At 39.1% G+C, this 27,856-nt stretch overlaps 2 protein-coding genes across 2 annotated transcripts in view; one reads left to right on the forward strand and one right to left on the reverse strand.

Moving 5' to 3' along the window:
• The window catches only part of GTF2F2 (general transcription factor IIF subunit 2), an 87,969-nt gene that overhangs the window by 36,023 nt on the left and 24,090 nt on the right, over positions 1–27,856 (reverse strand). The window contains exon 6 of the mRNA XM_032679431.1: positions 10,509–10,590. Within this exon, the coding sequence (XP_032535322.1) occupies positions 10,509–10,590 (82 nt within the window). The remainder of the gene's footprint in view (positions 1–10,508; positions 10,591–27,856) is intronic.
• KCTD4 (potassium channel tetramerization domain containing 4) lies at positions 22,345–26,180 on the forward strand. The gene has a single exon (XM_032679432.1). The coding sequence runs from the start codon at positions 22,580–22,582 to the stop codon at positions 23,351–23,353; it is 774 nt and encodes a 257-aa protein (XP_032535323.1). The 5' UTR covers positions 22,345–22,579; the 3' UTR covers positions 23,354–26,180.

Raw genomic sequence — 27,856 nt, forward strand, 5'->3', positions numbered from 1 at the left:
TCACATACACTGAAATTTCTCTTTCAAGGTGACTTCTCAATTCAAAATACATCCCAGATGTATTTTGCAGGGATTTTCTTCTTTTTTTACATAAAGAAATCTGGCCATGGGTATTTCTGTGCTCCTGTTTCTCCTGTCTGTTTTCCAGTTAGAAAAAAAATGGAGTGAACCATGATACAGATAACATTCAACCTTGTAGCAAGTTCTGAACACGGGGCTTTCTTTAAGCTCAGAAACAGATATAGTTAACACTGCTGGAGAGCTAGGATCTTTTCAGAAATAACACAGGAACTTTTAAAAACGAGCTTAGCAGCCAGAATGTGTGTCTCATTGCTTCTAGCCCCAACTAAACACCTTTTTTTTTTTTTTTTTTAAAAATCTGAACCATTTTGAAAGTGATTTTTTCACCTCCCTCTGCTTTTAAAGCAGAAGCCATTGCATTGTCATGGTCATGATGGTCTAAGGATTAACAAGAGCCTGAGTTCAGGAGGAGTTAAGCACTGGTGTTACCCTAGTTTTTTACATTCAGATTCTTCACCTTCAGGGTGTTCAGTTCCACCAATTCTGAAGAAGGACGGATACCCGTGTGTCTCCACTGTCTGCAGACTGGAATCATGAACTCAGAACCTTATGTTATACACAGAAATGAACCCTGTAAAATCTCAAACTTCCCCATGCCTACTAATGGGAGTGCTGCACAAAGCCTCAGAATTGAATAGTCCAAGAGCAGAAGGAGTAGAGGAAAGCTCTTCAGTGAGCTGTTTCTTTGCCTAATTCATTACTATTTCTTCTTTATCTTCCTCCTTGGCAAGGTCTCAGTAAGCACTCAAGCACACACACACAGAGGAAACAGCAGGGCAGTAATTCAAATTTCTATTACAAGTCATAGAGTACAGTTCCTCCTGATTTTGCCATTGTCATTAAAAAAGAGGTTAGTCAGTTATTCCTGCAAAAACACGGACGTGTTCAAAGATCTAACAAAGATATTCCATTGGCATTAACTTTGGTTAGGACCCAGTTTGTTCACACTTTTCTCTGTTATTGTTTCAGTGTGTATAGGACCTGCAAGATAGTGCTGTACCTGTTAATTTCTGACAGGTCTTTTTGGACTTGTAGAATTAATTGTATGTACTGTCTGTCACGATGGACTCATATATTAATAAAGCTGGAGGTTTGCTACCTCAGGCATTTGGAAAATTAAATGCAAATTGTTAATAAAATACATCATAGGAGTTGAGCACAGATTTAAATTGATTTATATTTTAAAACTGCTGATGAAGACAACTCCTGGATAAATTCACTTGCAATTTCTTCTGAGTCAGAAAGGGTCACCATAATCTTCTATCAGCAAATACTCAATGGTGCTTGACAATACCAGGAGCATCCAGCACACCTAAAGTTTGAGTGAGAAAAATAGACTGGATGAGAGAAGGGTGGAGGATGGAAAAAGACACACACACTCTGATCAACTGAAAAAAGTCAGTCTGTCCTCCAAAACATCCCAACTCCAGTCAGTCCACCGCTGCAGGTTTCACTATTACCTGTCCTCTATCTTGTAAGTCTAAATTCTGGTCTTTGCACACCATGGTTTCTAAATTGTTCAGACACAGCCCAACTAGAAGTGGCTTTAGGTAGCTATGTTACACCACCTTAGGAGAGACAATGGATCCCAAAGAGAAGAAAACTTAAAAATTTTAATAGAGCAGGTAACATATATTGTATCTACCAATGTGATACACATGGATATCAGTAACATATTAATTCAGTTATGCAGAATCACTTTTAGTACTTAACATTATCAACGTTGAGGTGCGCCAGCAACTTAGGTGAAGATAAGCATACTTCTCTTCTTTAATTATTTCCATTTAGTGGCTTTGCTATATTAATTACACTCTGTTGGAAACTTTAATTTCAAATACCAGCATACAATTCCTAAGTTCCACTACTTTATGTCATACCTTGCTTCCAACTCATGGCTTGCAAGCACCTGAAACAGGAGAAGCTGACAATTCCCAGGTACTGCACTATCCATTTTAACTTTGTGTTTGGACATTTCAGGCTTTTTGTTAGGCACTGAGAAAGCACAGAGCAGTCATCTAGAACATGGCACTCCAAGGCAAAACAGATCTTCACGACTCCTGTGCAACAGCCTTTCTGGGCTGTGAGTGCACATTGCCAGCTCATGCCCAATTTGTCATCTACCAGTATTCTCAAGTCCTTCTCTACCAGGTTGCTCTCAGTCAACTCATTACCCAGTTTGTACTGATTCTGGGGATTGCCCTGCCCCAGGCACAGGACCTTGCACATTATCATATATCTATGCATTCTACAGAACCCATATTATAGAACAAATATATACAAAAATGTAATGTAAAATAACACTGATCCTAAACCTTAATGATCACAGGTAGTTGTCAGAAAGCTGCTTAGTTCCAGCTTTCTGCCCTGGGCAAAAGGGAAGGAGGAACTGAGCAGCAGTCCACAAGCACTCTTTATGCTTTCCTGTTGGGTATATCACAGCATTCAGAAAAAAACATTTAATTTCAATGTCAGGTATGTTGTTCATTTGAATTCAGCTCCTAAGCCATTTTAAAAACATCCCAGACTCAAGTATTAGCAGGTGGCTGCACAGTATCCGTTCCTTTGGAAAATATTTCAGGATTGTGCCTGAGTATTAACTGATGGTTGCAGTGCTTCAGTATCTTGTATTAATATCTGAGATATTTAGAGAATGAACGATTCTTCCATAAAATGTAATGCTGTGATTAGTTTCTAAAGCTGGCATTTTTTCCTCCCACAGAGTCTTTGAAGAGCACCGGAGATACTGCCACTGCTTCCCCCATGGTCCTGCGGCACTCTGGGAGTTAAGCTCCTGCTGGAGTTTTGCCATGTCTTCAGGAATTAAATCACCCACTGATCACAGGTAACCCCAGTTTGAGAAGCGCTGGAGTCCTACAGACAGACATTCCTTCGAAAAAGAACCAGAAACCAGAGGATTTGTCATCTGTGAACTTTTTTGAACTTTGTGACATGCCAAGTAACAAGTGTTATTTGGATGGACAGGTATGTACCCTGTCATCTTTCAGGCCATTGTTTCACTGCCTTCCTGCAGTTTCATCAGTTCCAGAAATACTTCAATAAGCCAGGAAATTACTATGCCACAGACAGAACTTGCCACCTGATTCTAATCTTTGATTTCGCACTAGGATAACTTTTAGTATTCAGTGATATCATATAACTTTGGGAGCTCCTTGGCATCAGGGTTACTGTTGGACGATACTAGCCTACTGATCTCCAAATATCATCAGTAGTATGTCACAAACTCTAAATATCATCAGTAGTATGCGAGCAAAGTTGCTTAAAAATAGAAGATGTGCTATGGTGCTGACATTCTACATATTGTGAAAATTTAAACTTATCAGCCTAGTAGTTGCCAAAGCAGCTTTGCAGAACCCAGAACACCAGCAGTACTCAGTATGACTATAGCATCTGGCATGGGAGCCAGGAAGAGACCCATGAGCTTCAGCGAGCTCTGCTCTGCAACAGAGAAAATGAAAATTTACATCTAAAGGCTAATGCCGATACAGAAATGGCCTTTTTTAGATCAGCTGGCTATCCCACTTTCCCTGGCAGGGTCAAACGTGATGATAAATGAGAAGAACAGAAGGTTAACACATCTAGTAACAACATATAACTCATGACAGCTAAAACTGAACCCTCTTTCAGATTTTCACCCACTATAGTGTGACTTTCATATTACAGATGGAAAAGAGATGAAAAGAAGGAACTGGTGCTGCCCTGGGAAGAAGAAGGTTGTCCCTATGCACTAAACAAGTCCCTCATTGAAATCTGCAAACCACCTTAGCAGCAGAGACATCTTCATAATTATTGTAGTCCTGTTAACAGTAAGGTTAAAAGCCCTCCAGCACTGTACGACACCAAAGACATTGGTTTCAAGAGAAGGAATGTGTGCCACTGACAGGAATATAGGTTTACTGGAATTACAAATATCCAGAACTTCTGGTGCTGAGCACTGGTACTGAATGAGGCTTTTTTTCAGCCTGAAGAAGCTGGCTACGACTGAAGCCTGAACATATCCCACTGTGACTATTTTTAGCCTCAACCCTTTCAGCAGATAAAAAGGAAATGGATGCTTTTTTGCTAATTACCATAAAAGCAAATTAGGTATGTTCTTAAATGCAATGCCTCCAATGGCAGGGGAAAAGGAGCAGTATAACCAGCAGAAGAGGAATAGTATTTCATGAACTCTGGTGTTAAAAAACCAGAACAATGAGAACTCTCCAATCACAACTATTGATTTTCTTCCCCAAAGTATAAGGAAAAAAATCCATGCAGTATTTGCTATAAACTCTTCTTAAATATGTACCTTCCCTCTGATACATGCAATCTCTCCTTTCCGAAAATGACCTTCATGCTAGGCTTCTCTCAGCAATATGCCTTTCTAAAAAGGCACAGAACACACTCACTATGCTCACTGTTAAGAAACTATTTCAATTCCAGAGAAATAAGGGGGAGTCTGGACACAGTCTTGGGCAACCAACTCTAGGTGGCCTGGCTTGAGCAGGGGTGTTTGGACTAGATGACCTCCAGAGGTCCCTTCCCAGCTCAACTATACTGTGATTCTGTGACTCTAACCTGGAAATGATGATATTTAAAAAATAGAAAGAAGGCAAATTTCATGTCACACTGTAACAAAGTCATTTTAAGTTAAAACGAAAGGAGAATGGTAAGTCAGCCACCAAGTAAGCCTATGCTTTTCATCTTTCGTATCCAGGCATTTACAAAAAGGAAGGAAACTGAGATCCAGTGATCAGATCAACGGTCTCTCCCAGAATTTAAGAAAGTATCAGTTTCCATAACTAATATAATTCATATGCCAGAAAATGTATCAAAAGAAGAAGGAATGTACCATGCCTCTTTTTTTTCCCTACAAAACCCACCCCACCCCCCAATTAGCCCATATACATCTGGCTACTAGAAGTTGAAGACAAGAATGGGGTAAAAAGAACATGCTAACCTTCTGCATTCAGCTGCAGATTTAAGAGGAGTATGACAAAATACCTGCTGCATTACCAGCATTAGCTATTCCTTATTTATTAGCATTATTATAATGGCCGGAAGCAGAGACCAAAATTACGACCTTTTCATATCACTGAACAAAAAAGCACAGTAATATAAAAGACCAAGTAAAATCCAGTCTCAGAACACCACTTGTAAGAACAGTAAAACATGACGGACAAAATGAAAAGGACGAGAGACAGAGAAAAGAACCTAAGATCACAAAGAAATATATAGCAAACCAACAAAAGCAACTCTCCTGACCCCTGAAATGGGGAATAACCACTCCTCTGTGCTGCTGAGTTGATCTGTCTTTAACCTTATTTTTCTTACTTGCTTCTCTCCACTAGTCTCTTCAAAAAATGTGAAAAATGGACTAAAAATGAACAAACAGACTTCAGTACTAGTGTGGCGTTACTCTGCAGTTCAATTGTTCACAATCAGAAAACTATTTGTTTGACTTGTGGGTCCTGGTGGGTGTCCAGGAACACAAAAATAATATAAAATATATCTTTTAACAGTACCCTTATGGATATGATTAATTTTTCACAAATTGCACAAAATTCTCCAGAAAAACTGTGATTGGAAACATTTTAGCACATGGAAAAAAATTATATTTTTTGTATGGGATGAGTAACTCAAATCATCCTGAGGAATGTATTTTTGTACTATGCTGAATCTTACTTCAAGCCATAGAAAATGATCTTCGGTATGTGAAAAATCAAGGTTGTATTGACTCAGAGGCAGATGCAATCTCAGCTTTGCATAAAAATGGCCTCCCACCTCAAACAAACTGAGCAGCCTTTGTGCAGCATGCCAGCTTTTGTGGAAAATGCACAAATGTATGCACACATATTCATTTTGGAAAGGAATTCATAGCCAACTAAGCATATCTACAAGAACATATATGAAACAGCATGCTGGTCAAGTTATTAATCTTATTCTGCTAGTAGGGGCTATTTGTGAAAAATAGTATAATGCTCATTTTCAGCAATATACTAAACTGTCAGTCAGTCAATCCTCTCACAGTATTTTAGAGAAGGTGAGCAACTCATGCACTAATAAATTTCACCTGCTTGACACAGACCACCAAATGTCTGGACTTCTAGAGGCCTCCACAGTGTAGTTGTAAAGACGTGACTTTTCAAACATGGAAGTTCCTTAACTATTCTAGAACATTTTGCAACTCATTTTTTTCTAAAACCCTATCATGCATGTTTCTTCCACTAGCTTACTCTAAGGACTTTCATCCTACTCTTTGTAGAAAACTCTTGTAGGAAAAAGCAAAAAGATATACAGAATTCTTGCAATCCTGTTACAAGCTGCCATATTGGCAATCACCACTTTAGACTAACCATACTTCAAAATGTATTTTTAAGTTACTTAAGAGAACTGTAGGCATTACCAGCCTCACTGCAGTGTTAAATGTTGGCTCTTGCAGGCTTTAAGTAATCCTGGGACTCTTTTTTTGTTTATCTTCTTCATTTTGTACGGTTTGTGACAGTTTGGTAGTTCAGATTAGGTGTTATTGAATCAGAGTCTTCCAAAATCCCTTTTGAAAGGTGACCAGTATTTCAGCAGCACATTTGAGAATGAAACAAGGGCTATGATTTTATCTTGGTTTTTGCCTGCCATCCTCTGCTGTTGGGGAAGCGCTATCAAACAGTGCATTTGACAACTGCCAGAGCTGCAGTTTCATGCACCTTCAAAACCTCCCCCAAGAACTGTGACTCTGGTGCCTGGCCATCACATTGCAGAGGACCTGAGCAGCCCTCTAGAGCTTTCTGTAGCTACTGAACTTGACAATATCAGTTTGAATTGGAGCTTTGCAGAAGTTGCTCTTAGATTTTTTTTTTTCTCAACTTTACCTCAAAATGAAATGTAGTATATGATACCATCCAAATATTTTTGAAAAATTTTTTTTCCTGTGAGGAAATGGAGAAACAGAAGCAAACAAAAATGGGAAAGGGGGACAGAGAAAGAATTGGGGAAGAAGAGAGTTTGCTAAGATCAGAGGGATGAAGAGAACAGACATGAGGACCAGTGAAGGATAGAAACAGGCAATTTGTCAGAAAGAATCTGAGATGGGGTGCATGCCACTCCCCCATTTCCCTTCTTCTGTGAATAGCAAAAGCCACTTGCGAGCATCAACATCTTATTCTCATCTCCTCTCAAATCATGTGGAGCCTAAGAGATCCTGAATGTCTGGGGGACTCCTCTCTCCCTGTGCCCCATTTTTCCCAGTGCAGACAAGCCTCTTGGGAGATCTTTCTTTTTGAAGAGCCATTAACCCCAAGGTGGTTAAACACTGGGATCACGAAATTAATGTAATAGAAGCAAAAATCTCTTGCGCTCAGAAAGAAAAAATAAAGGTACAGATAATGCATCTTCATGGTGGAAAGCCAACTACAGTAAGATGAAGAAAATAGTCTAGGTTGGGTGGGACTGGTTAGGGAGGATGTAAAGAGGGGAACCATCAAACAGTAAGTATAGTGTAGGCACAGTATTTTCTGTGACCACGGCACAGTAAAACTGCAGCTGGGAATAGACTGCTCATTTTTTCCCCCCCACACAGTTAAAATATTTTACATGGGATCATGAGATCCACTCCCACAAGACAGAAATCAGGACAGGTGCTTGGAAACCACACATTATTTTCCAGCTAGCCTCAATAGCATCAGCAGCAGTAATTGCAAATGTACAACTAATCATTAAGCTGTTACAAAGAACAAATACGTTGCTAATAAAAATTTTCTAGGAAATTCAACAGCACAAAGCTTTACTAGTGCAGGATTGCAGGAGTTTCATGGTATTTGTTCTCCTTCTAGAACTCGAAGTTCAGGAAAATTGAAAAAAATTAAATAAATCTGCCAACAACAAAACTTCCAAAATAGAAAACACCAAGTGAAGGTCACACAACCTTTATTTTACCTTTCCAGCTAGTTGTCTCTAGACACTCATTTGTACCTTGTATTCAAAGTGTTGTGAACATCAGCCATCTACAGCCTTCCTGTAATCATATCAAAAGCTGCTTCTTGGGGAAAAACCTCTCCCAGCTACTACACTCGATAACACTTTCACTCACACGTTTCACCAATTTCTGTGTTTTCATTATTCATCCTCAAACCCACATGTCACACTTATCTCCCACCTAACTGCTGGCAACTGCATCACAAGACCATTGCTTTGTCCTCTCACTGAAACTCTATTGAGCAGCAGGGAAATCAAATACCATGCATCCATCAGCTGATCTTGTTGACCCAGATACAGATGGTAAAATAGACAGGATCCATATCTGTATTTAATACCAGGAGATATATAATCTCTTTTGGTCATTGCTAGCTCTCAGAAAACAAACGATTACAGTTGTTGAGAGCGTGCAGCTTAACTTCATTTTCTAGATCTTAAAAGTTTGAAGCAACTGAATTTATCTTTTAATTTTATTTCCTCCCCAACTCAACTTAATATTGTAACACTTAAAGCCTACACAATAGACTTGCTGTTCTGTCAATATTATAAAGTTCATCTTTGGAGAGTCTGTCTCATATAAAGCACAACAGTAAACAGAAAAATGAATAAAATGGTTTAATATAACATGGTTGTGTAACTTATGTGTTTTATCTTTAATACTGTCACCCTTTTTTATGCACAAATACAGACTGCAGCATGTTGAGGGTGGGAGAGCGTAAAGGGAGTGAAAAATTTGATCCTACTACTCAAATACCAGACACAGTATTTGGACAAAACCCAATTTCTTCTGAAGCTGTGACTGCTAGATCTGCTAAATCTCATGCTGATTCCCAACAGATCAGATTACTTTTTTCTAAACTTCTTGGTAAAAGGTAAAAAATCTTTACAGACATGGAAAACTAGAAAGTAGGCATACACAGCCTGACAATTTTTCTGCAGGAAAGAAAAAACAACAATACCAAACACAAAATCTGCCTTCATGTTTGTACTTCTGTTGCTCCTATAGGAGTTGAATATGACAAAATTGAATACCAGGAGGGGCTGCATGCATCTGAGACAGAAAGCAGAATGCTGAAAAATTCAAAGTTTGGGTAGCACATAATTAAAGCTATCAGTTCTGTTTCAGTCTCCTGCTGAGGTCCTACCAGAAGCAGCTTATCTGATCAACTATGTGCAAAATGCAAAAAAGCACTTGGATCGGGAAACCTGTAATTAGAACAATTATGAAGCAAATACATCCCACAGATTATATTCATGTATATTTAAAATTGCCAGATTGAAATGAGTCCTTTTCTGCCACCATCACGTTCGCCTCATACTCCATTTCCCCCTGATGACAAAAACCATGATAGCAATCACAAAACTCAGTCTGAAATGAAGCAGTTCACTGCACAGGAACAAACTTATGGTACTGATTTGCCAAGAGCTAGAATATAAAGTCTCAAAAATGAATGAATGCCATAAGGAAATACTGGAGCAATTTAGATGACAGAGGAGGTTAATAAAACATAAGATACTGAAAATGTATATGATACATAGAAAACAGATCGGGAATTAGAGAAAAACATCGCTTTGCCTTTTCTGCATTTCTTTTGACAATTCTAAAACTAGTCACACATGATTCTCTTCCTGAAATGTCCTGCTTTGAATTTCTCTATTTACAACATACTCACAGTACGAAAGGGTGATTTAATGAAAACTCACATGCTTAATATATATAAAGAAGCACTTAATACAATGCACATTTCAATCCCAAATCTGATTTATTACTAGAGAACATCATAAAGATGTATCCATAAGATCCATGAATCACACGTATCACAATTCTAGACATATCTGCTGAACTTTTTAGAAGTCACTAAATGATTTTTTTTAAATGTATGTGTTGTGGTTTCCATACCACTTCTGATACTTTCAGTCATTACCTTTTCTAGCAAGCATGCCAGTTTATGTCGAGCACTTCTCCACAAACTCTTTCCTATTCTGGACATTTTAAATATCTTTTCAGAGATTCTTTTTGTCTAACATGGCACAGTATTAAGTGGAATTAAACTTGGACGATCCACAGCGAAACCCATACTCAAGAAGTGTGTCCTGAACAGACCAATGTAAACCTTTAAGTCTTCAGGAAATTCAGCTTCAATCATATTTGAATATAGTCATACATTCATATCTTCAAGTATGAAGAGGCACAGCATGTGCTCTAGTAAGAGTTTTGCCTATGACAGGACAGAGAGGTTGCATCATCCCACCAGACAAAATCAGAGGGAGGTACAAGTCCCACGCAAGCCTTCATTCCCTCCCTACTGTAAATCCACCCCAAAAGCAAGACCAGTTCCAATCCTGTATAAATGTGAAGTAAGACCATGATAATACTGAAGTCATCCATCCCTAGTAAGGCAATAATAAAAGCATCAAAGTCGGATATGACATATCCATTTGTAATGAAGCACTCCTACCTTTTCAGCTTCATATAATTTTCACTAGCTGCAGGTCTGCATTCAGCACGTTGCACCACTATTCCTTCCAAGGCAAGTTTATCTAAAATGAAAAAAAACCAAACAAAACTGGACATTAAAATGAGTGTCACCAACATGGTCAAAATTTGAATTATTTTTCACTAAGTAAGAATTTACTAAATAAAATGTAATTATATGTTCTCAAATAAAGTTCTAAAATATCTGGTATTTAGACACCAAGGAAATAAGCAGGAAAAACATGTTTGCACAGTTGGTATATCCTAGACTTCCTTATTTTGCCTTCAGATGTTTTATATATTAAGAATGAATCACAAAGATCAAATTTGAAGTAAGAAGTGGCACCTCCTTTCTCTAGATGTTGCACTCTGATTATCTAGGAACTGCTTTCTGGAAACGTGCAATGAATATAGTCAGTGACTATAAAAACATAATGTACAAAGAGAATCAATTATCAAGTATCCAAAATTAGTGGACAGTAAAATGAAAGTTAATTTTATTCCTATCCTCAGGAAAAGAGTAACACATTTTCATCTTATTACAATATAAAAAAAAATTCACTAAAGGAACAACATATGCTAACACTCAGGAAAAAGAAATAAAAACTTTCAGTTAATAACCTAGGGCACATCATGTACATGTATTCTAGCCAATACTTGTCTCCGTACAGTCACCTCCGGGACAGTCGCTGTTATCCAATGCGACCACCTTTTTGCCTAAAGCAATGATGACTAACAGAGCAGTAACAGCCCACTCAATAAAGGTGGGGAAGCCTAAAAATTAAAAGTAACTTGATGTAGAAAGGAAGAGAGAAGTGATGGTGGGCAAACACCTGCATCTCTACTACAATGTTCTAATGCATAATGATGGAGGGGGAGGGGAGAGCCTGTGTCATGGGGGGAAACATTTTTCCCCCTGCAGTTATAAGATGGTAAAACCCCAGGGGGTGGTAACCCTTGAAGTTTTGAAGTTTTACCCAATGAACGCTTCTGCAAAATATAAACATATCACAACCAGAACAGAAGAGAAAGTTGTTGCAGTTTGGTGGTAAAAGAGGTAGCTATGTTGTAGGAGCCACGAGGAGAGGGCAGGAGCCCTCTGGGGGGCTTCTGCCCCCCCCCAGCCCCAGTTGGGAGCTGCAGAGACTTGCAACAGTGTTAGACTGGGCTAAGTGTCTAGTTGAGCTGGGAGATGTTTCTCCACTGTGAGCAGCAACAAGAGATCCTGAAAGCAGTGGCAGACCAGCACTGACCGGAGAAAAAGCGGCGGCACAGAGCCAAAAGGTAAGAGAGCAGCAAACAAACATGCAGCAAAGCAGACAGAACTTCTGCAAGCTGAGAAAGAAAGAACAGCAGCAGAGAGCAGAACTAAGTTCTACAGAGAGAAGGTTTGGGGGTAAGAACTGCAAAACTCCCCTAAACTTTCTTTGAGATCCCTCCAAAATGGAGGGGGTGGACTCTTACTGATTAGAAGTCCTAAATGGAGTAAAGGAGCTAAGAAGCTCGGTTGTCCTGAGAGCTCAGCCAGGACGGTGTGTAGGAGGTTGACCTTGGGGCCCTCCCTTCCTGCAAGCTACAAAGAAGCTCGCAGCCATCTTGAGGCAGAGCACAGAAGCTCTGCAAGGGGCTTGAGTCCCCTGAAGATACCAGACGGTCACAAAGACCCCCTGTGCTTCGTGGTATGACCGTAGTGGAACGACCTTTGTCTGGGGTGAACACAGCCCATGGAAGACCCCTTTGCCTGCGTCGAGGGGCCGAGAGGGGCTTGGAGGCCTCCCTCGTGAGTGCTGGCAGAGATCCAGCTCCAACTGCTGCATGGAAGACACAGAGAACCTGCTGCCTTAGAAGATACTGCTGCTCAGAGACTAGAAGGGGTCTTTTTTCTTCTCCCCTCCTGGACTTTTATTTGGAAGGGAGAAGAGATTTGATCCATTGTAAATACTATTATGTCATGGTAGAGATAGCTAATAGTGTATATAATGTATTGTAGTATTTATTTGTACAGTCATTGTAATATATTCCCTTTTCCCCATTTTGAGTCTGGCGCGTTTGTCTGGAAAAAACCTATCTCACACTGGTTTGAGATGTGGGAGGGGGAATGGAGCTAGGGAATTAGATTTTGGGGATCTCAAACCATGACAGCCTGTCAGTTTGTTCCTCTCTTTTGGACATCGCCAGTACAATATGTGTAAAACAAACACCTCTGGAACAGCCTTGCCATACAACAATGAGCTTTAATGGCTTCATTAGCTCTCACTCTTTAAAATGTCTTTCCAACAGAGAGTCTTGTCTTGCTCTTGGGGTAGGGCACCACATTGCCATTGTCACTTTCAATTGGCAACACAAAAGATAACAGAAATGCTTAGATGTACTGATGCCAAGTAACACAAGGCACTCTGAGACGCCTCTGATTTTTCTATTACCTTACAGACTGAAATATTACTACATCTGCAAATCTAAGTCTGCTCTCCCTGAATAACGCAGAGAGCAATTACTCCAACATCATGTATTCTAAAATGATTTAATCTAAAATTTCTTGGTAATCCTTGAAGGGAATAAGAATGCCATATTTTTTTCAGATAGTTTTGAATGAAAGAAAGAAAATTTGTATTAAAACACTTCTGGTTTTGCAGATTCCTAGGTTTATGGTCAGGAGAGACAACTTGGCAAATTTGCCTGACTTCCTCTGTATTACAGATAGAAAAATTTTATTGTCTCTCTTCTCTACAGAACCTTGTAGCTTGTCGCACTATTAGTACGTACTATTTTGTACGTACTATTTGTGGCTAGTTGTACTAATATTGCTGCTTAATTTCTAATAAGAATTTGACTCCAGCTTCTAGCAGTTGGTTCTTCTTATGACTCTCTATACAATCATAAAGAGCCTTTCAGTACCTGGTGCTTTCTCCCTTTGAAAGTACTTATACATAGTAATCAAGTCATTTCTCAACCATATTTTCAATAAATGAAGTAATTTAAGCCCAGGCATTATCTCATCACACAGCATTTATGGCACACTGAAATCAATTTTGAGTTTCTTATTTGCATCTTGTTCAATCTTGAAATGAAGTTGAATACAGAGACCAGAAACCAGATATAATGCTATTGTACTGATCTTACAAAAAACACATATGGAGGTTAAATAACAGATACAGGAGCTGGAATTTCTCTCACCTCACTTCAGCCATCTCAATTCAATCTCTGAATTCAGCTGAGAGAGGGAAGAAGGGAGACTGCTGAAAGAAAATTGGTCCCACTTCTTTTAGAATTCAGTGATCTGCCTTGTGTTGGATTTTTTTTGTTGTGGTTTTTTGGGGTTTGGTTTTGGGGGGGTGGGGCAGGACAGTGGTGTCTGTGTCTCATGACCACTTCATGTTTAGATGGCTAAACTGTGTTAAGATCAGTTTGTCTCTAAAAATCAAGATCTGAGGGTTTACGGAGCTGACTGGCTATTATATTACTAACACAACTACTTTGAGTATTTTCTAACCTCACATTTTATCTATGTGCTCTGCATTCCCAGTTCCTAGGGGTATAATTGCCTTTGGCTTGGTTAAAATGCATTGTCTTTAAACAGATTCTGTGAATTAAGCGATCCCAGTCACACCGTGACAGTCCTGTCATAGCTGTTCACTGTCTGACCACCATTTGTGTCAATCATGACATTTTATAAGCAGTGATTCTCACTTAACCACTACTATCCTCCTCGCTAATCCTGGAGGAAGCCCTTCAAACTACAACCCCAGTGGCTTCCTATTCATAATTACTTTTTGATAACTGTCAGTTTTTCATCTTGTTCTGTGTTTGCTGATTTTTTTTATACATAAATTGGAATGTCACAAGACTCTATGTGCAATATGAAATGCTAAGCAGGCCGCAAGCACGCTGTTACTTTCAACTCACAATCTTCAAAATAAACAAATAAACAAAATTAGGTTTGTTTGACCAGAAAACCCTTGCATAAAGCCATGTTTGCTAGCATTTGTGTTATTTCCAATCTTATCTACCTCTTGAACTCCGTAACAATTTTTCCACTAGTTTCTCTGGCACAGGTTCAAGGCTTGCTAACCTATATTCATCTGAGCCATCCAGCCCAGCTGCCTGAACACTGACATGTCACCATCAATCTCCCTGCACCTTGCAGAATTTTCGAATTATTTTTAAGTTTTAAGGATTAGGATAGGTAAAGCAGAGAGCTCCCCCATACCAACTATTTAGGAAATGAACCTGCCAATTAAGCATGTTTATTCTCAGTATTGTCATAGAATCACAAAATGGTTTGGGTTGGAAGGGACCTTAAAAATCACTTAGTTCCGACCCCAATGCCATGGGCAGGGACATCTTCCGCTAGACCAGGTTGCTCAAAGCCACATCCAACCTGGCCTTGAACACTGTCAGAGATGTGGCATCCACGACTTCTCTGGATATGTCCTCTTTGATGTCTTGGCTAATACCCTCTTTTAATTACCACTGATCCAGACTGACTTCTGCAGTCAAATCCAGATCAAATGTTCCAATCGCCTCACAGTATGAGGCTGTCCACAGACTCCAAGAACACTGCCTTGCAGCTAAGCTTGTCTGATGTCTAAGCTCAACCACTGTCCAAAAGCCAAGGTTTATGTCTCATTTTCCCTGGACCCTCTTAAGGATTTTAACATACCCAGAGAGTCTAGCAGAATAAATCTGCAAAGACACATGCAAACCTCTTGATACAAGACTGTAGTGAGGGAATACAGTTCTTACTATCTTTGCAGCCCACTCAGCCTTCATTCACCAAACTCAAATTCAGAGACTTGAGTCTGTCTTCTCCTGTTGCAGGACCACAGCTGCACTGGAAAAAATCCAGAGTACTACACATCTGCCTTGGTATTTCCATAGTCACATCAGCCTAGAAGGTAACAGATGAATAAGGCATGGAAGTGGCAATTCCCTGTTAAAAATACCTGCTCAAATTAATGCAGATAGTACAAGATAAATAAATAGGCCTGGAAGACTAGCTAAGACCAGTGATGAGAAGGGAAAATAAAATATTTTCCTAAGTGTCTTATGCTCTCAGTTGCCCTAAATGGGATGGCAGGTACAAATACACAGTCAGTGCAGCTCCCAACAGGCTGGTCTATGTGACCCATAGCTTCATCGTTAGCTGCCAACTGCACGCTCACCCTGACCTCCCTGCCCAGATGCCCTGGTGCTAAGTCATAAAGTAATTTCAACCGTTGTCTCAGTGAGACGATCGAGAGATATGCTGGGGAGATGCTGATTCCAGCTTCAAGTCCTGCTGACAATCATTATCAAATGAACAGAATGCGGTAAAAGCATTTAAGGCAATTTTCACAAACAGGCATGAAAGAAATATACTGAAATTGTGCAGAATATGGTCTGATACGGATTAGATTGTTGGAGTTTTTAGAGAGAGATGGGCTGACTTGGAGATTTTAATGTATCAGTCTTCTATTTGACTGCACTCAGCTCCAATTTCCAGGCACTGTCTTATTAGACCATTGACTGCTAGGTTGAAGAGCCTGCTAGGAAAGCATTTCTGCCCATCCATGCACTTATGTACTCTCCACCTTTATCAAGCCTAATAAAAATAAATCATGTTTCCTTGAATCTTCCATTATGCCAATTTTTCAGCTTCTTAATCATTCTTATTGGCCTGAAAAAGTTCAGTTCATGAATGTCTCTCCTGAGACGTTGTCTATCACAGCCAGACTTGACAGCATGTGGGACAGGATCTGGTCCTTTACCAACTCCTTCACTTTGTGGGCAGTGTCAAGGAAGAAGGAGATGAATACCTTACTCAGTATGCATGGTTCTCAGGCAGCGGTAAAAAGCAGATGAAAGTGAAGTAAGGACAGGCTATGGGCACATGTACTTCCAGCTCCTCGACTGGTAGAAGCTGGGCTGTTGCTTCCCAGCTGTCATGGTTTAACCCCAGTCAGCAACCAAGCCCCACAGACTGAGCAGGAGCCTGCTCATTTCTAGCTGAACACCACTAACAGTGATAAATTCAATCTAGCACATTCCCATCAAATATGTCATTGTCTCAAACCCTTTGAGCCTCACATTAGGCACCAAAAAGGACTGCCATGGTTTAACCCCAGCCAGCAACCAAGCCCCACGCAGCCACTCACTCACTCCTCCACCAACAGGATTAGAGACAGAATAGGAAGGGTAAAAGACAGGAAACTTGTGGGTTGAGGTAAAGACAGTTTCATAGGGAAAACAAAAGCTACACATAGAAACAAAGCGAAACAAGGAACTAATTTGCTGCTTCCCATGTACAGTCAGGTGTTCAGCCATCCCCAGGAGAGCAGGGCCCCATCACGCACAACAGTTACTTGGCAAGATAAACACCATCACTCCAAACGTTCCCCTTTTCCTCCTTCTTTCCTGCAGTTTACATATATAAGCGTGATGTCATATGGTCTGGAATATCCCCTTGGTCAGTTTGGGTCACCTGTCCTGGCTGTGTCTCCTCCCATGCACCCACAACTTCCTTGCCAGCGTGGCAGTATGAAGAGCACAAAAGGCCTCGGCTCTGTGTAAGCCCTGTTCAGCAATAAAAAAAACCCCTCTACATTATCGACCTTGTGTTCAGCACAGATCCAAAACACAGCCTCATAACAGCCACTGTGAAGAAAGTTAACTCTACCCCAGCCAAAACCAGCACACCAGCATCCAAGTTGGAAGCCCTGGAAGTCCACTCTGCTCACTTAAACTGCTCTGCAGCTTCCCAGCTACTACATGTGTTGGCTGGACATGGAATAGCCCCCTCCTACACTAGATCTAAGCTCTGCTCTTACAGACTAAAGGCATTTTATGGTACCTCTCTTGCATTCAAAAGGCAGCCTCAAAGCTGGTGCCCTTCTCAGACCACCCTTCCCTAGCAGCTATGCAACTAGAGAAGAGGATCACCCAGTCTTCACTTGGCATTCCCTTATTTAGGAATCCAAGGATGCATCCTACATTTGTTTTACTGACCACTGCACAGAAAAATGACCTTATGCTTAGTTGCCAGTGATGTATTATATATAGATCAGAGCCTCTACCCTAACTCTCCTGCAAACATACACACTGCAAGCCCTGTCTAGGGTGTATTCCTGGGCATATAAACTTCATATTTGGTGATGTTAAAATACTATCCCAACCAACAATCCAAATGGTTCTGCATCAGCAATGTACTGCCTTACTGATTACACTCTCATCAGTATCATCTCCAAGATCACCAGTAACTATCTCTTTCTTGATCGCTCACTAAAAACCATAGGACCAAGAACCAAATCACAGGAACATTTGAGTGATAATTCTCTACTTAACATTTCCCAGTTTGAAGCCTGCAGACAATTTTTGTATAGCTAAATTATAGGAAAATTAATATGGTATACATTCTACTAGAAAATGACAAATGAAACATACTGCAAGATTTAACAGAAAAAACATCATCTACTTTTCTGAACAAATTCTAACTAAAAAAGGGGGCAAAAAAATTTGGCACCACCCATTTTCTCTCCACTCATATTGATTAGTATTATATTATTCTCCCTTAATTTTTAACTGATTGATTTCCAAGTCAGATGTTTTATTGTCTTTCGTACAGTATCTTTTCATATTTAAATACCTGTGTCATCCAATTCACCTTTCAAATACTGGCACAGCATTTGCTTTTCCAGTCTTGTAGCACTGCAGTGCTCAAAAATTATTAAAAATATCAACAGCAACCTGAATAGTTTCTTAGAAAGCCCTCTGAAAACTCTTTGATGCCTAAAAGAAAATTCAGGGAGAAAAAACTCCAAGACAATTTAGTTTTGAAGGTGAGATAAGGAAAGGATTTAATTTGTGCCTAGGCATAAAGCTACAAGACGCGAGCATGCCTCTCTGTTATAAATGTTACAATTTATAATACTGCCTGTCCAATCCCAGATTTTTCCACCCTGGCTTTTGCCCTGGTCCACCCTCAGTCACGCTTCTTGGGAATTGGGCCTGGGGTCTCTGAGACCCTCTCTTCATCTTTTTCAGGGTACAGGGGGCACATAAGTCACCTAGTCCTTGACTGTACTCTGCGGTTTAGGCCAAAGTACGAGTGTTCTCTAAACAGAATAGGCCTACCTTGACAAGAGACTAAACATTTTCTAATGGAATTCAGGGGATATTTGATATGGGGAATTGGGGTAAAAGGGTTGTAGTTACTAAGCTAAAGGTAAGGGAATAAGTGCTGCTGCTTCTAAAACCTACTTCTGGTATATAACTACTTATAAAACTTATAAAAATTAGAAAAATAAAAAAACAGATGGACCTTAAGCCATCACTTGAATGCAAATTTTTCAGACTTGCTGATTTGAAAATCTTCAATTTTAATTACTATGTAGAGCTGTTACTACGTAACAGCTTCAATGGCTGTTAATCAACATCTGGAGACATAACTGGAATGAGAATATCTATGCTACCAACATCGTGAAACAGGAGCTACTGAATGGTTTAACTGTCCAACGACCTGGCCAATTTTCTGTGTTATGACATTAAATGGTAAGTAACCCAATATGGATTCCATTAGCATGGCTTCCTAATACACATCTAAAATTCTCTCCGTCTTATAGCTGAGTTTTCTCCTCATATCCTTTTGTACTGCAATAAATAAAAGTAGTTGTTTTCTGTAACCCAGGTTATTTTCACTGACAGCAGACTGTCAATGAGGCTGGTACCGTTTGGATAGGTAAGATGAAACATTGGTAAAGCACCAGCTTTTCTGTAGTGTGCTCTGGACCTGAATTCTCAGTTCCGTGGCACGCTCAAGCTTCCAGACCAGGAGGTTCAGGAAGAGGGTGGAAACTGAGTGGGAGTGACCTTATTTTCCAAAAGGAAATTTGTAGGGCAGAATGAGGAGCAGCAGGCTAGCCTCTTCCTCCTTGGTTTTGTTTTTCTATATAAGTGATAAATACCAGCACTGCATTTTCACTGTCTCCAGGATGGCTTGTCTGACCGAGAAGAAACTGAAAAGCTCTGTGGATTGCCCTTTGGTGCAACCCAAAGGGTGACTAACTTGGAAACTGAGTACTACTACAGCTACTCTCCTAAGTGTGTGTAAGGGTGCTTAGTATATTTTCTGGCTTAATATGGAACCCAAACAGTATGTTTTCAATTGCTGGATTCCAGGACTACTCCTTACTTGAATGGCCAATCCCAGCATACAGGTGACACTGATAATCTGTGAAGTAGCAGTCATTTCAGGATTGCTAGCTACTCATGTTGGCAAGTGGGACACTTCAGCTGGATAGGGCAGAAACAGACAGTTCACTCACAGCAAGGGAATGCACCCAGCAACAAGTTACTCCGTCTCAATACAAGCTGGAAGCAAGAAGATCTGGGATGCATTTAGCATATCTCAGCTGTCACACCGGTAAACAACAGAAAAAGACTCCCAAAGCACAAAAACAGTCAAAGTCTCGAACTTGATTGCAAGAAATACTTCCATATCTTTGCCAAAATGAACTTCTGGATGATCTTCCAGTGCATGGACAAAAAGACAGAAAAAAGGAAATCCAGCATAGCTACACCTTCAAAAAACAATGAGCTGTATGAAACCGCCCCACTAAAACTACAGGCACGACAATGCCATATGTATCACTGAGTGCACAGGAATAACCATGTTTTTTTTGAAAAGTCTTGTAGTATGGCACAGAAAGTGGAAAATTTTCACCAAGAAGTGTCAGGCTTTAATTTTGTATCACAGATGACTGTCAGCTGAAGTGAAATAAAGTTACATGGGTTTGTGGTGATGAAAATTTTACAGCAGCTCTAAATTTTTCAAGTCTCAAAGGTTTAAATGTAAATATTCATGAACTCCACAGAGTATATTTTCCACATCAAATTCATTTTGAATATTTTATCATACAAACTACTAGAACGATTTTGCATGATCTTTCAAAGAATACTTACTTGTTCACCAAAGTGGAAAATTTCAACTGCAAGAGTTAGAACACTGAGAAGATGATGAAAATTTAAGTAAGCAGATACTGTTCTGTAACTTCTGTCTCTTAAAGTGTAGACAGCTTAACTGGCCATGGAAAATTTCTTATCTTTTACAAACCCCTGCTCTCCTTGTAAACTCCTGCTCACCTGTGCCAGGACACTCGTAGTTCAGCTTCAGAGTGTTTCAAGTTCACTGTGTAAGATGCAAGCACCACAGAAATCATTCTCTTAGAGTTTAACAGACTATAAGATGGTTTAATACTGTAGCTATGCCAAATCTAAGCCCATTAAGTAAATTTTCCATTACTTGACAATAAACTAAATTTGAATGGATGTCTCCTGTAACAGAAAAAAAAAATCATACTTGAAACTAATTGGTTCTTTCATTTTCTCAATTATTAATTCAATAACCATGAAAGGATTTAATTTTGAAAAAAAAACCCAAATGTTTAAAAATTAGAAACTAGTTGAAATTCCTTCAACTGAAGTTACGATGAACATATCCATCATATCAAAGAGTTAAAAACAAAACCATGACTAATTCCCGATAAATCAAACCTAATGAATAATATCTGCTTAATATATCACATACAGCAGCAGAAAAATTTAGTGTGTAAGTGCTAGAGATACCCTGGCAAGAAGAATAGAGAGTAAAAAAAAAAAGTGCATTTATTTGCGCTAGATTCAGTTATCAATTAATAAAATATGATAGTGATTACCCTGCAGTATCAATAAACAGCCTTAGAGACAGTGGGAGCAGTAGAAATATTTGGAAATAGAGCAGAAGAATTTCCACTGCTAATCAGGCAAAACAGGACACATCTACCTGTAAAGTGAAAAATACATCTTGAAAAAGATGCGACCTCCTCTCCAGATCTAGCCCAAGGTAAGCGTTTGCTTCCACCTGTGCTGGGGAATGCATGCAGTGGCTCCCATCCATCCGCTTCCCCAAGGAAAGGCACATAGAGATGTGTGGAGAGCTTTCCCTTTCCTGCTCCAAGCTGCAAATGTTTAAAGGGGAAACCTTTTTTTAAGAGGCAACTGAGAGAGAGGCTTAAAGCACAGGAGGGAAGACAGCCATTCGATTCCAACGATGTTTCGCCTCCCCACACCCAAGTGTTGCTAAGCTATAATGTTATGTGATGTTCAAAGCTATCTCTAGGCACACTAACCCTTTGTTCCACAGGGCAGCTCACTTTTTCTATCAAAAAAGAACAAACTGATGCTAGACAGTCTTGGTGACTTAAAAGCAATCACAAATATAAATAGTAAATACCCCCTCTAAAACAGTTTTTGTCTGTGGCACACAGGAAGGCAGTAAGCAAAACCTAATCAGGCTGCAGCTCCTGTGTTGGTGAGGATATTCCCTATGACTGCAAATGAGAGCTTTCACCAAAAACTTAAACCAGTCAGACCAGCAAGCCCTAAGCATCACCTCCAGAGTATCTTCTGTGGAAACATCTCACTGCTGTGCACGTGTCCCATAAATGAGTGTCATGCATGTGCACACACTCCATAGATGACAGCCCCCTTGTACAGACAGGGACACCTTTCCTTTCAGTATTGTCCTGCTGTATGCATCAGATACTATACTCATTACCAAAAAAAAAATGTCAAAAGAGGCCTTGTGAAAATTAAAATCCTTGAAACATAAATGAAGCTATCTGTTTAACACCTTAAGCACTAAATATGATTTGGCTAGCTGATACTACAAATATATCCTCAAGTATTAAAGATAAGGTGTCATTTAGAACAGTAGTATGCATTTCTGTGGATAAGCCCAGAAGCTACGTAAACTTCTTAAGACTTAAAGGAAAGAAGGAGACAAACAGTTGTTATACCCTTCTTCCCTTATACAGTTAAATGCAAATTCTCCTTTACAGTCATATTCCTGCTATCACCCTGCACACACAGCTGATACGCCACCTACTGCAAACCCAAGCTGGCAGTCAGAGCAATGCTAGCAGCATTTCCATTCCAGCATCGTTCCGGAGCTGAATAAAGGTGCTTTTTAAAAAGAAACATCCTCTTTACAAGCTGACAAGAACAAAGCAGGATAGCTGGCTTTTTGTCTCAGCTTCAATAATGGAGAAAAAAGCAAGCAGAAGAGAAAATGAATGCGAAGAAAAAAACAGCAACTCTGAAGGCTCTGAGCAAGACAAGGAATATAAAACGTCTCTGATTACTCTGAATGTTGGTGGTTATCTATATATCACACAAAAACAGACACTAACCAAGTATCCTGATTCGTTTCTGGAAGGGATCATAAACGGAAGAATAATGTGTCCATTTGATGCAGATGGTCATTACTTCATAGACAGAGATGGACTCCTTTTCAGACACATACTCAACTTCCTACGAAATGGAGAACTTCTTCTACCAGAGGGGTTTCGAGAAAATCAACTTTTGGCACAAGAAGCTGAATTTTTCCAGCTTAAAGTACTCTCGGATGCAGTGAAATCAAGGTGGGAGAAGGAACAGCTAGCATCTCGAGAGACTACTTTCCTGGAAATAACTGACAGCCACGACCGTTCACAGGGACTCAGAATCTTTTGTAATGCTCCTGATTTCATTGCAAAAATAAAATCCAGAATTGTACTGGTGTCTAAAAGCAGGCTGGATGGATTTCCGGAAGAGTTTTCAGTATCTTCAAATATTATTCAATTCAAGTACTTCATAAAGTCTGAAAATGGTACACGACTGGTACTGAAGGAGGATAACACCTTTGTCTGCACCTTGGAAACTCTTAAGTTTGAGGCTATAATGACGGCTTTAAAATGTGGATTTAGACTGCTGACCAGTCTGGATTGCTCAAAAGGGTCAATTGTTCACAGTGATGCACTGCATTTTATCAAGTAATCACAAAGGCAAAGGACACAAGCATGCAGCCAGTAAACCTCCTTCAGCTGCAGCCTCCTGGCATCACAAATAATGTATCTAACTAGCCTTGTACCACAGAGCTCAGCTGCTAATCAACTGATGTGAGCTAATGGTATGTAAATCTCATAATGACATCTATCTCTGGCTTACTTAAGCTGAATGAAAATTTTATGTCTGAATTTAATAAAAATTACCTGTTAACATCGTAAACACAGATTGAATGCTTTATGCTTTTTGTAATATGTTTTCCCACTGCTGTCTTTCAAGCAGAGTCTAGCTGAATTTCTGTGTACCTGTGTGACTAACATGCATACACCTAACTGCTCTGCTGAACAGCAGTGGCAGTATTTTCACATAATAAATAGGCTTAAAATATGTTTTGCTTATAACAAATTTAAAATGGATTTTAACTGGAATAAATGATTTTGACTGTTCATTAGTGTTTATGCTAATCTATTGTACCACATTTGCAAAAAACAAGATTGCAAGAGAGTTTAAAATTAATCAACTTGATTTTAAATGATTTCTCAACTCACAACCAAGTTTATACTATGTTATTACAGTAATAACAATTGCCAAAAAGATGTAAAACAACAAAATAATGCTGGGGGAGATTCATTCTATTATGAGAAACGAGTTCAATCTGCACAGAATGCTACATTTTCTAATATATATACATATCAAATGGCTAATAAAAATATTTGACATAAAGCTAAATGTAACAGGTTTCCAGTAATGACATCCTACAATGCTATAGTCACTATTTCCTAGCAATCATTTGTGCTCATAAGGACAGGCAATTACCAGAGCCCTTGCTTTGCACAGTGGCTTACTAAATGCAACTAGTACTATCAGTTTTGAATAGACCACCTGCTGGCATTTAAGATTATTCACTCTAAGTAATAGAGTGAATAAACCTTCATTCTCCTTATCTCCACTATTTATCATATATTTTCATTTAAATTTTAAACAAAGTTGTAATAGCTTCTATAGAACAACTGTAACTAATTTAACCACAGGCATTACAAAGCAGTCACTTCACAAAAGCAAACTGAAAAATCATCACAAAAGGCAAAAAAAAAGCTTCACTAAATCTAAGTTTAAGCTTTGTTTGTCATTGAACACAATCATCATTCACAGCTCATATGAACCCAAAATTCAGGTAAAATGCTAATAAAAAATTAAAAAAAGAATAAAAAATAAAGAAATAAAAAACCCAACTAAGTAGTTCTCCCAAAACATCAATTTTGTAAAGGAAAAAAATACTAAGAATGTCAACAGAACACAGTACAATCTATAGTAGAAGCGACAACCAAGAAAAACAGCTAACACAAGACAAGCTGAGAACAGTTTTGTTTTGGATTTTAGAGCGAAAAAAATCAATCCTTAGTAGTACCGACTACAAATATAAATGCAAGGTCTATTTATCCTTCAACATGAAACTGTTTCACTTGTAACATACAAGTGTTGCTAACTACGTTCCTTGCCAGACATGAACTAAGACAGGGACTCCACAACTCCGGACCAGGCAGCAGTGACTGAACCATATTCCAATATGATTTTATCAAATGGGAAAATTCAACCTCTCCAGAATACTCCCTCAGAATGAATCCACTGTCTAGAAATGATCAAGTTTTCTAATCCAGTCCCCACAGTACAGACTTACAGTTCATACAAGATGTGGTTCTAAGTGGAACTTTTCCAAACTCAACTATCTAAAAATCAGATCACTCTACATTTCAGGTATACAAGCTGAAGAACTGTCCATGTACCCCAAAACTTTTCTGAATTTGTCCAAATGCATTAACTATCTACAAACAAAAGGTATAATATAGTAAAATATTATTCTTTACATATGCTATCAGCGTGTCATCCTTCTCTCCTCCCCCTCCAAGTTCTTTTCTAATTGATATATTAAAAAAAATCCTCATTAACCACTAATCTTGTGCTTATAAGAATCTGTAGAACTTCTGTGAAAATAAATGTGAAAGCTCCCCTAAAAGAAATCGAAAATCCTGCTGATCTTCTAGGACAAGATCAAGAAACACCATCACACAGAACAATTACAAGAAAAGGCCTTTGTAGACACAATTCTCTACATGAGCAAGAAAAAGTGACATGACAGTCTAAAAAAGCTCCATAACAAATCTACAAGTTTTAAAGCAGCATGCTCTCAGTGCTGTCAAATACACAGCCTGCATCAGCACAAAGTGGAGGAGGCTGTTGCTCCTAGGATGTCAAATCATCCATTTTCACTTAAATGCTTGTGGTTATAACCTTCGTTTGTAATGGATCTTTGACTGACATTTAAAATGTCATTGCAGTTGAAAAGAAAAAAAGCCCAAATCAATTTTGATTTCAAACAATTAATATATGTTAATTAAAGTATGTTGTGGTTGTTTGCCTTTCAGTTGGGCTCTTAGGATGCTAAACATCAAGGAATGAATCATTAGCACTTTATATCAGAAAGCAGTACCTGTATTTTATCAGAGCATGATTTCACTCATGAAAAACCAGTAGAGAATTTGATAGGTCTGCATTTGTTGTAGAAAATACTTTTTGAATGAAAGTTATTCATAAACTGGTAATCACAGGTAAAATGTAAACCATCTGACACATCTTCTAAGAATATTCTATACAATAGTCTATCATAAAAGATTTACAGAAGGCCTTTATTTGTCAGGTTTTCGGTTCAGAGTACCTACTGCCCTCTTAACCTGTGAAAGAGAACTTGAAACCCTTTTTTTTAAGTGAAAAATGTACAGCTCTAATCATTAGTAAAAATAAACACCTGTGTTGTTTGGTTGGTTTGTTGCCTTTTTTTAAAATTCAATGACCCATTAAGTTACACACTTTTAACTGGCTTTTTTATATGTCTGTGTAATTAACACTGACATCTATGGCATACATGTGAAGTCATCTGCTGTAACACTAACTTCAGTGTTGTCTTCTTTTCCCATTTTCATGAGCACTCATGCATTTCTGCAAGTGTCAGGGCTTGAAATTTTTACACACCATCTCTGATCAGAGGCACCTCACTCAGTTCTTTGAATTACACAGCAGAAAGGAACACAGAGTAAAAAATTCGTTCTTTTCCCTGTTCACATTGAACAAATCCACAAGTATATTGAATATATCAGCTGCCATATCAGCTACAGACACTTCAAAGTACTTACAAACTTGAGTAATTTTTCAAATCAGGGTGGAGGCATGTCTTGCTTTGATATATGAATAAAATGATCACATAAAATCTCCATACTGTGAATACTGTTTCCTTTTTACTCCATAAAGATATAAATAAAACTTAAATATATTTTGCATATGTTGTGTCAGTCCGGTGGATACTTGTGTTCCACCATAGTAGGGTGTGCCAGAAAAGGTACCCAGTTATACATCAGCTATCTCTTCAGTCTTTTTTTAAGGCTGGAAATTTCAAATTCAATAACTACCATGACAATAGGAAAGCTGCAAAATCAAGTGCTTAAGTCAGAAATACCAACAGTTGTTCTAACAACATCCTGTAGGACACAATGTGCATGCAAAGTATTTCTATTTTTCTTTCTGTCATTAAGACTTGGATCACAATGAACTTACCAGAACTCTCCTGCAAGTATCAGGAACGAATGACAATTACCAAAATTTATCCAATCATCTTCAACTGCTTGGCTATGAGTAAAAAGGAACTTCCTCCCCTCTCCCCAAGGAGGCACTTAACCTGCTCCCAGGCTTGGTCAGCTCCACTTGCCTCCTGTCCATTTTCTTGGGCCACCAAGCAGAAAGGACAGAGGCAGTTGAAGGTAGGACTGACCCCCATACACTACAAAAAGAATATCCTTGCCTCTATGAATTCCTTGAAAGACTGCTCATGGAAAAATATTAATAGTTGCCAAATTGACCAAAATACTGACACTTGGATGCCCATCTTTCCCCATTGGTAGAGGAGAAGCCAAGGGCTCCTTATCACACTTGACAGTACACTGGCATAGGTACCAACTGCATGGATTTCTATATGAGGACAAAACTACGAGGCTGCACTACCCCAGACTAAGGTCTGTTTAGCCCAGTGTCCCCTGGTCATTGTGAACTGTTTCTAACACCTGAGCCTTCCCATCTCCGGGCAGAAATCCCCATTTTTGATCCTTTGACCCTTCCCCTAGTTCTCTCCTCCCATCATACAACAACTTTTCATTTTTCTTTCACCAGGCCATTCCTAGGGATGCCTAGGAAAGAATATAAAACTAGAAAAAACACATATTATGCCCCCTTGAAGTATTTCCTCAGTCTCCAAACACTTACTGCCCAATGACTTCCAGAGTTAGATTTGGTTTCTAGGAGGAGCCTTGATGCTATGAAATACACAGGCTGCACGAAGTCCAATTGCAGCTCCAACTCTGCACCTCCAGTTCTAGCTCACCCACTGGCCAAAGTTTCACAGCACCATAATTGCACTATTGACATTTTCAAACACTCATGTCTTTTTTT

This window comes from Chiroxiphia lanceolata, chromosome 2 (assembly GCF_009829145.1).
Source record: "Chiroxiphia lanceolata isolate bChiLan1 chromosome 2, bChiLan1.pri, whole genome shotgun sequence".
NCBI lineage: Eukaryota > Metazoa > Chordata > Aves > Passeriformes > Pipridae > Chiroxiphia > Chiroxiphia lanceolata.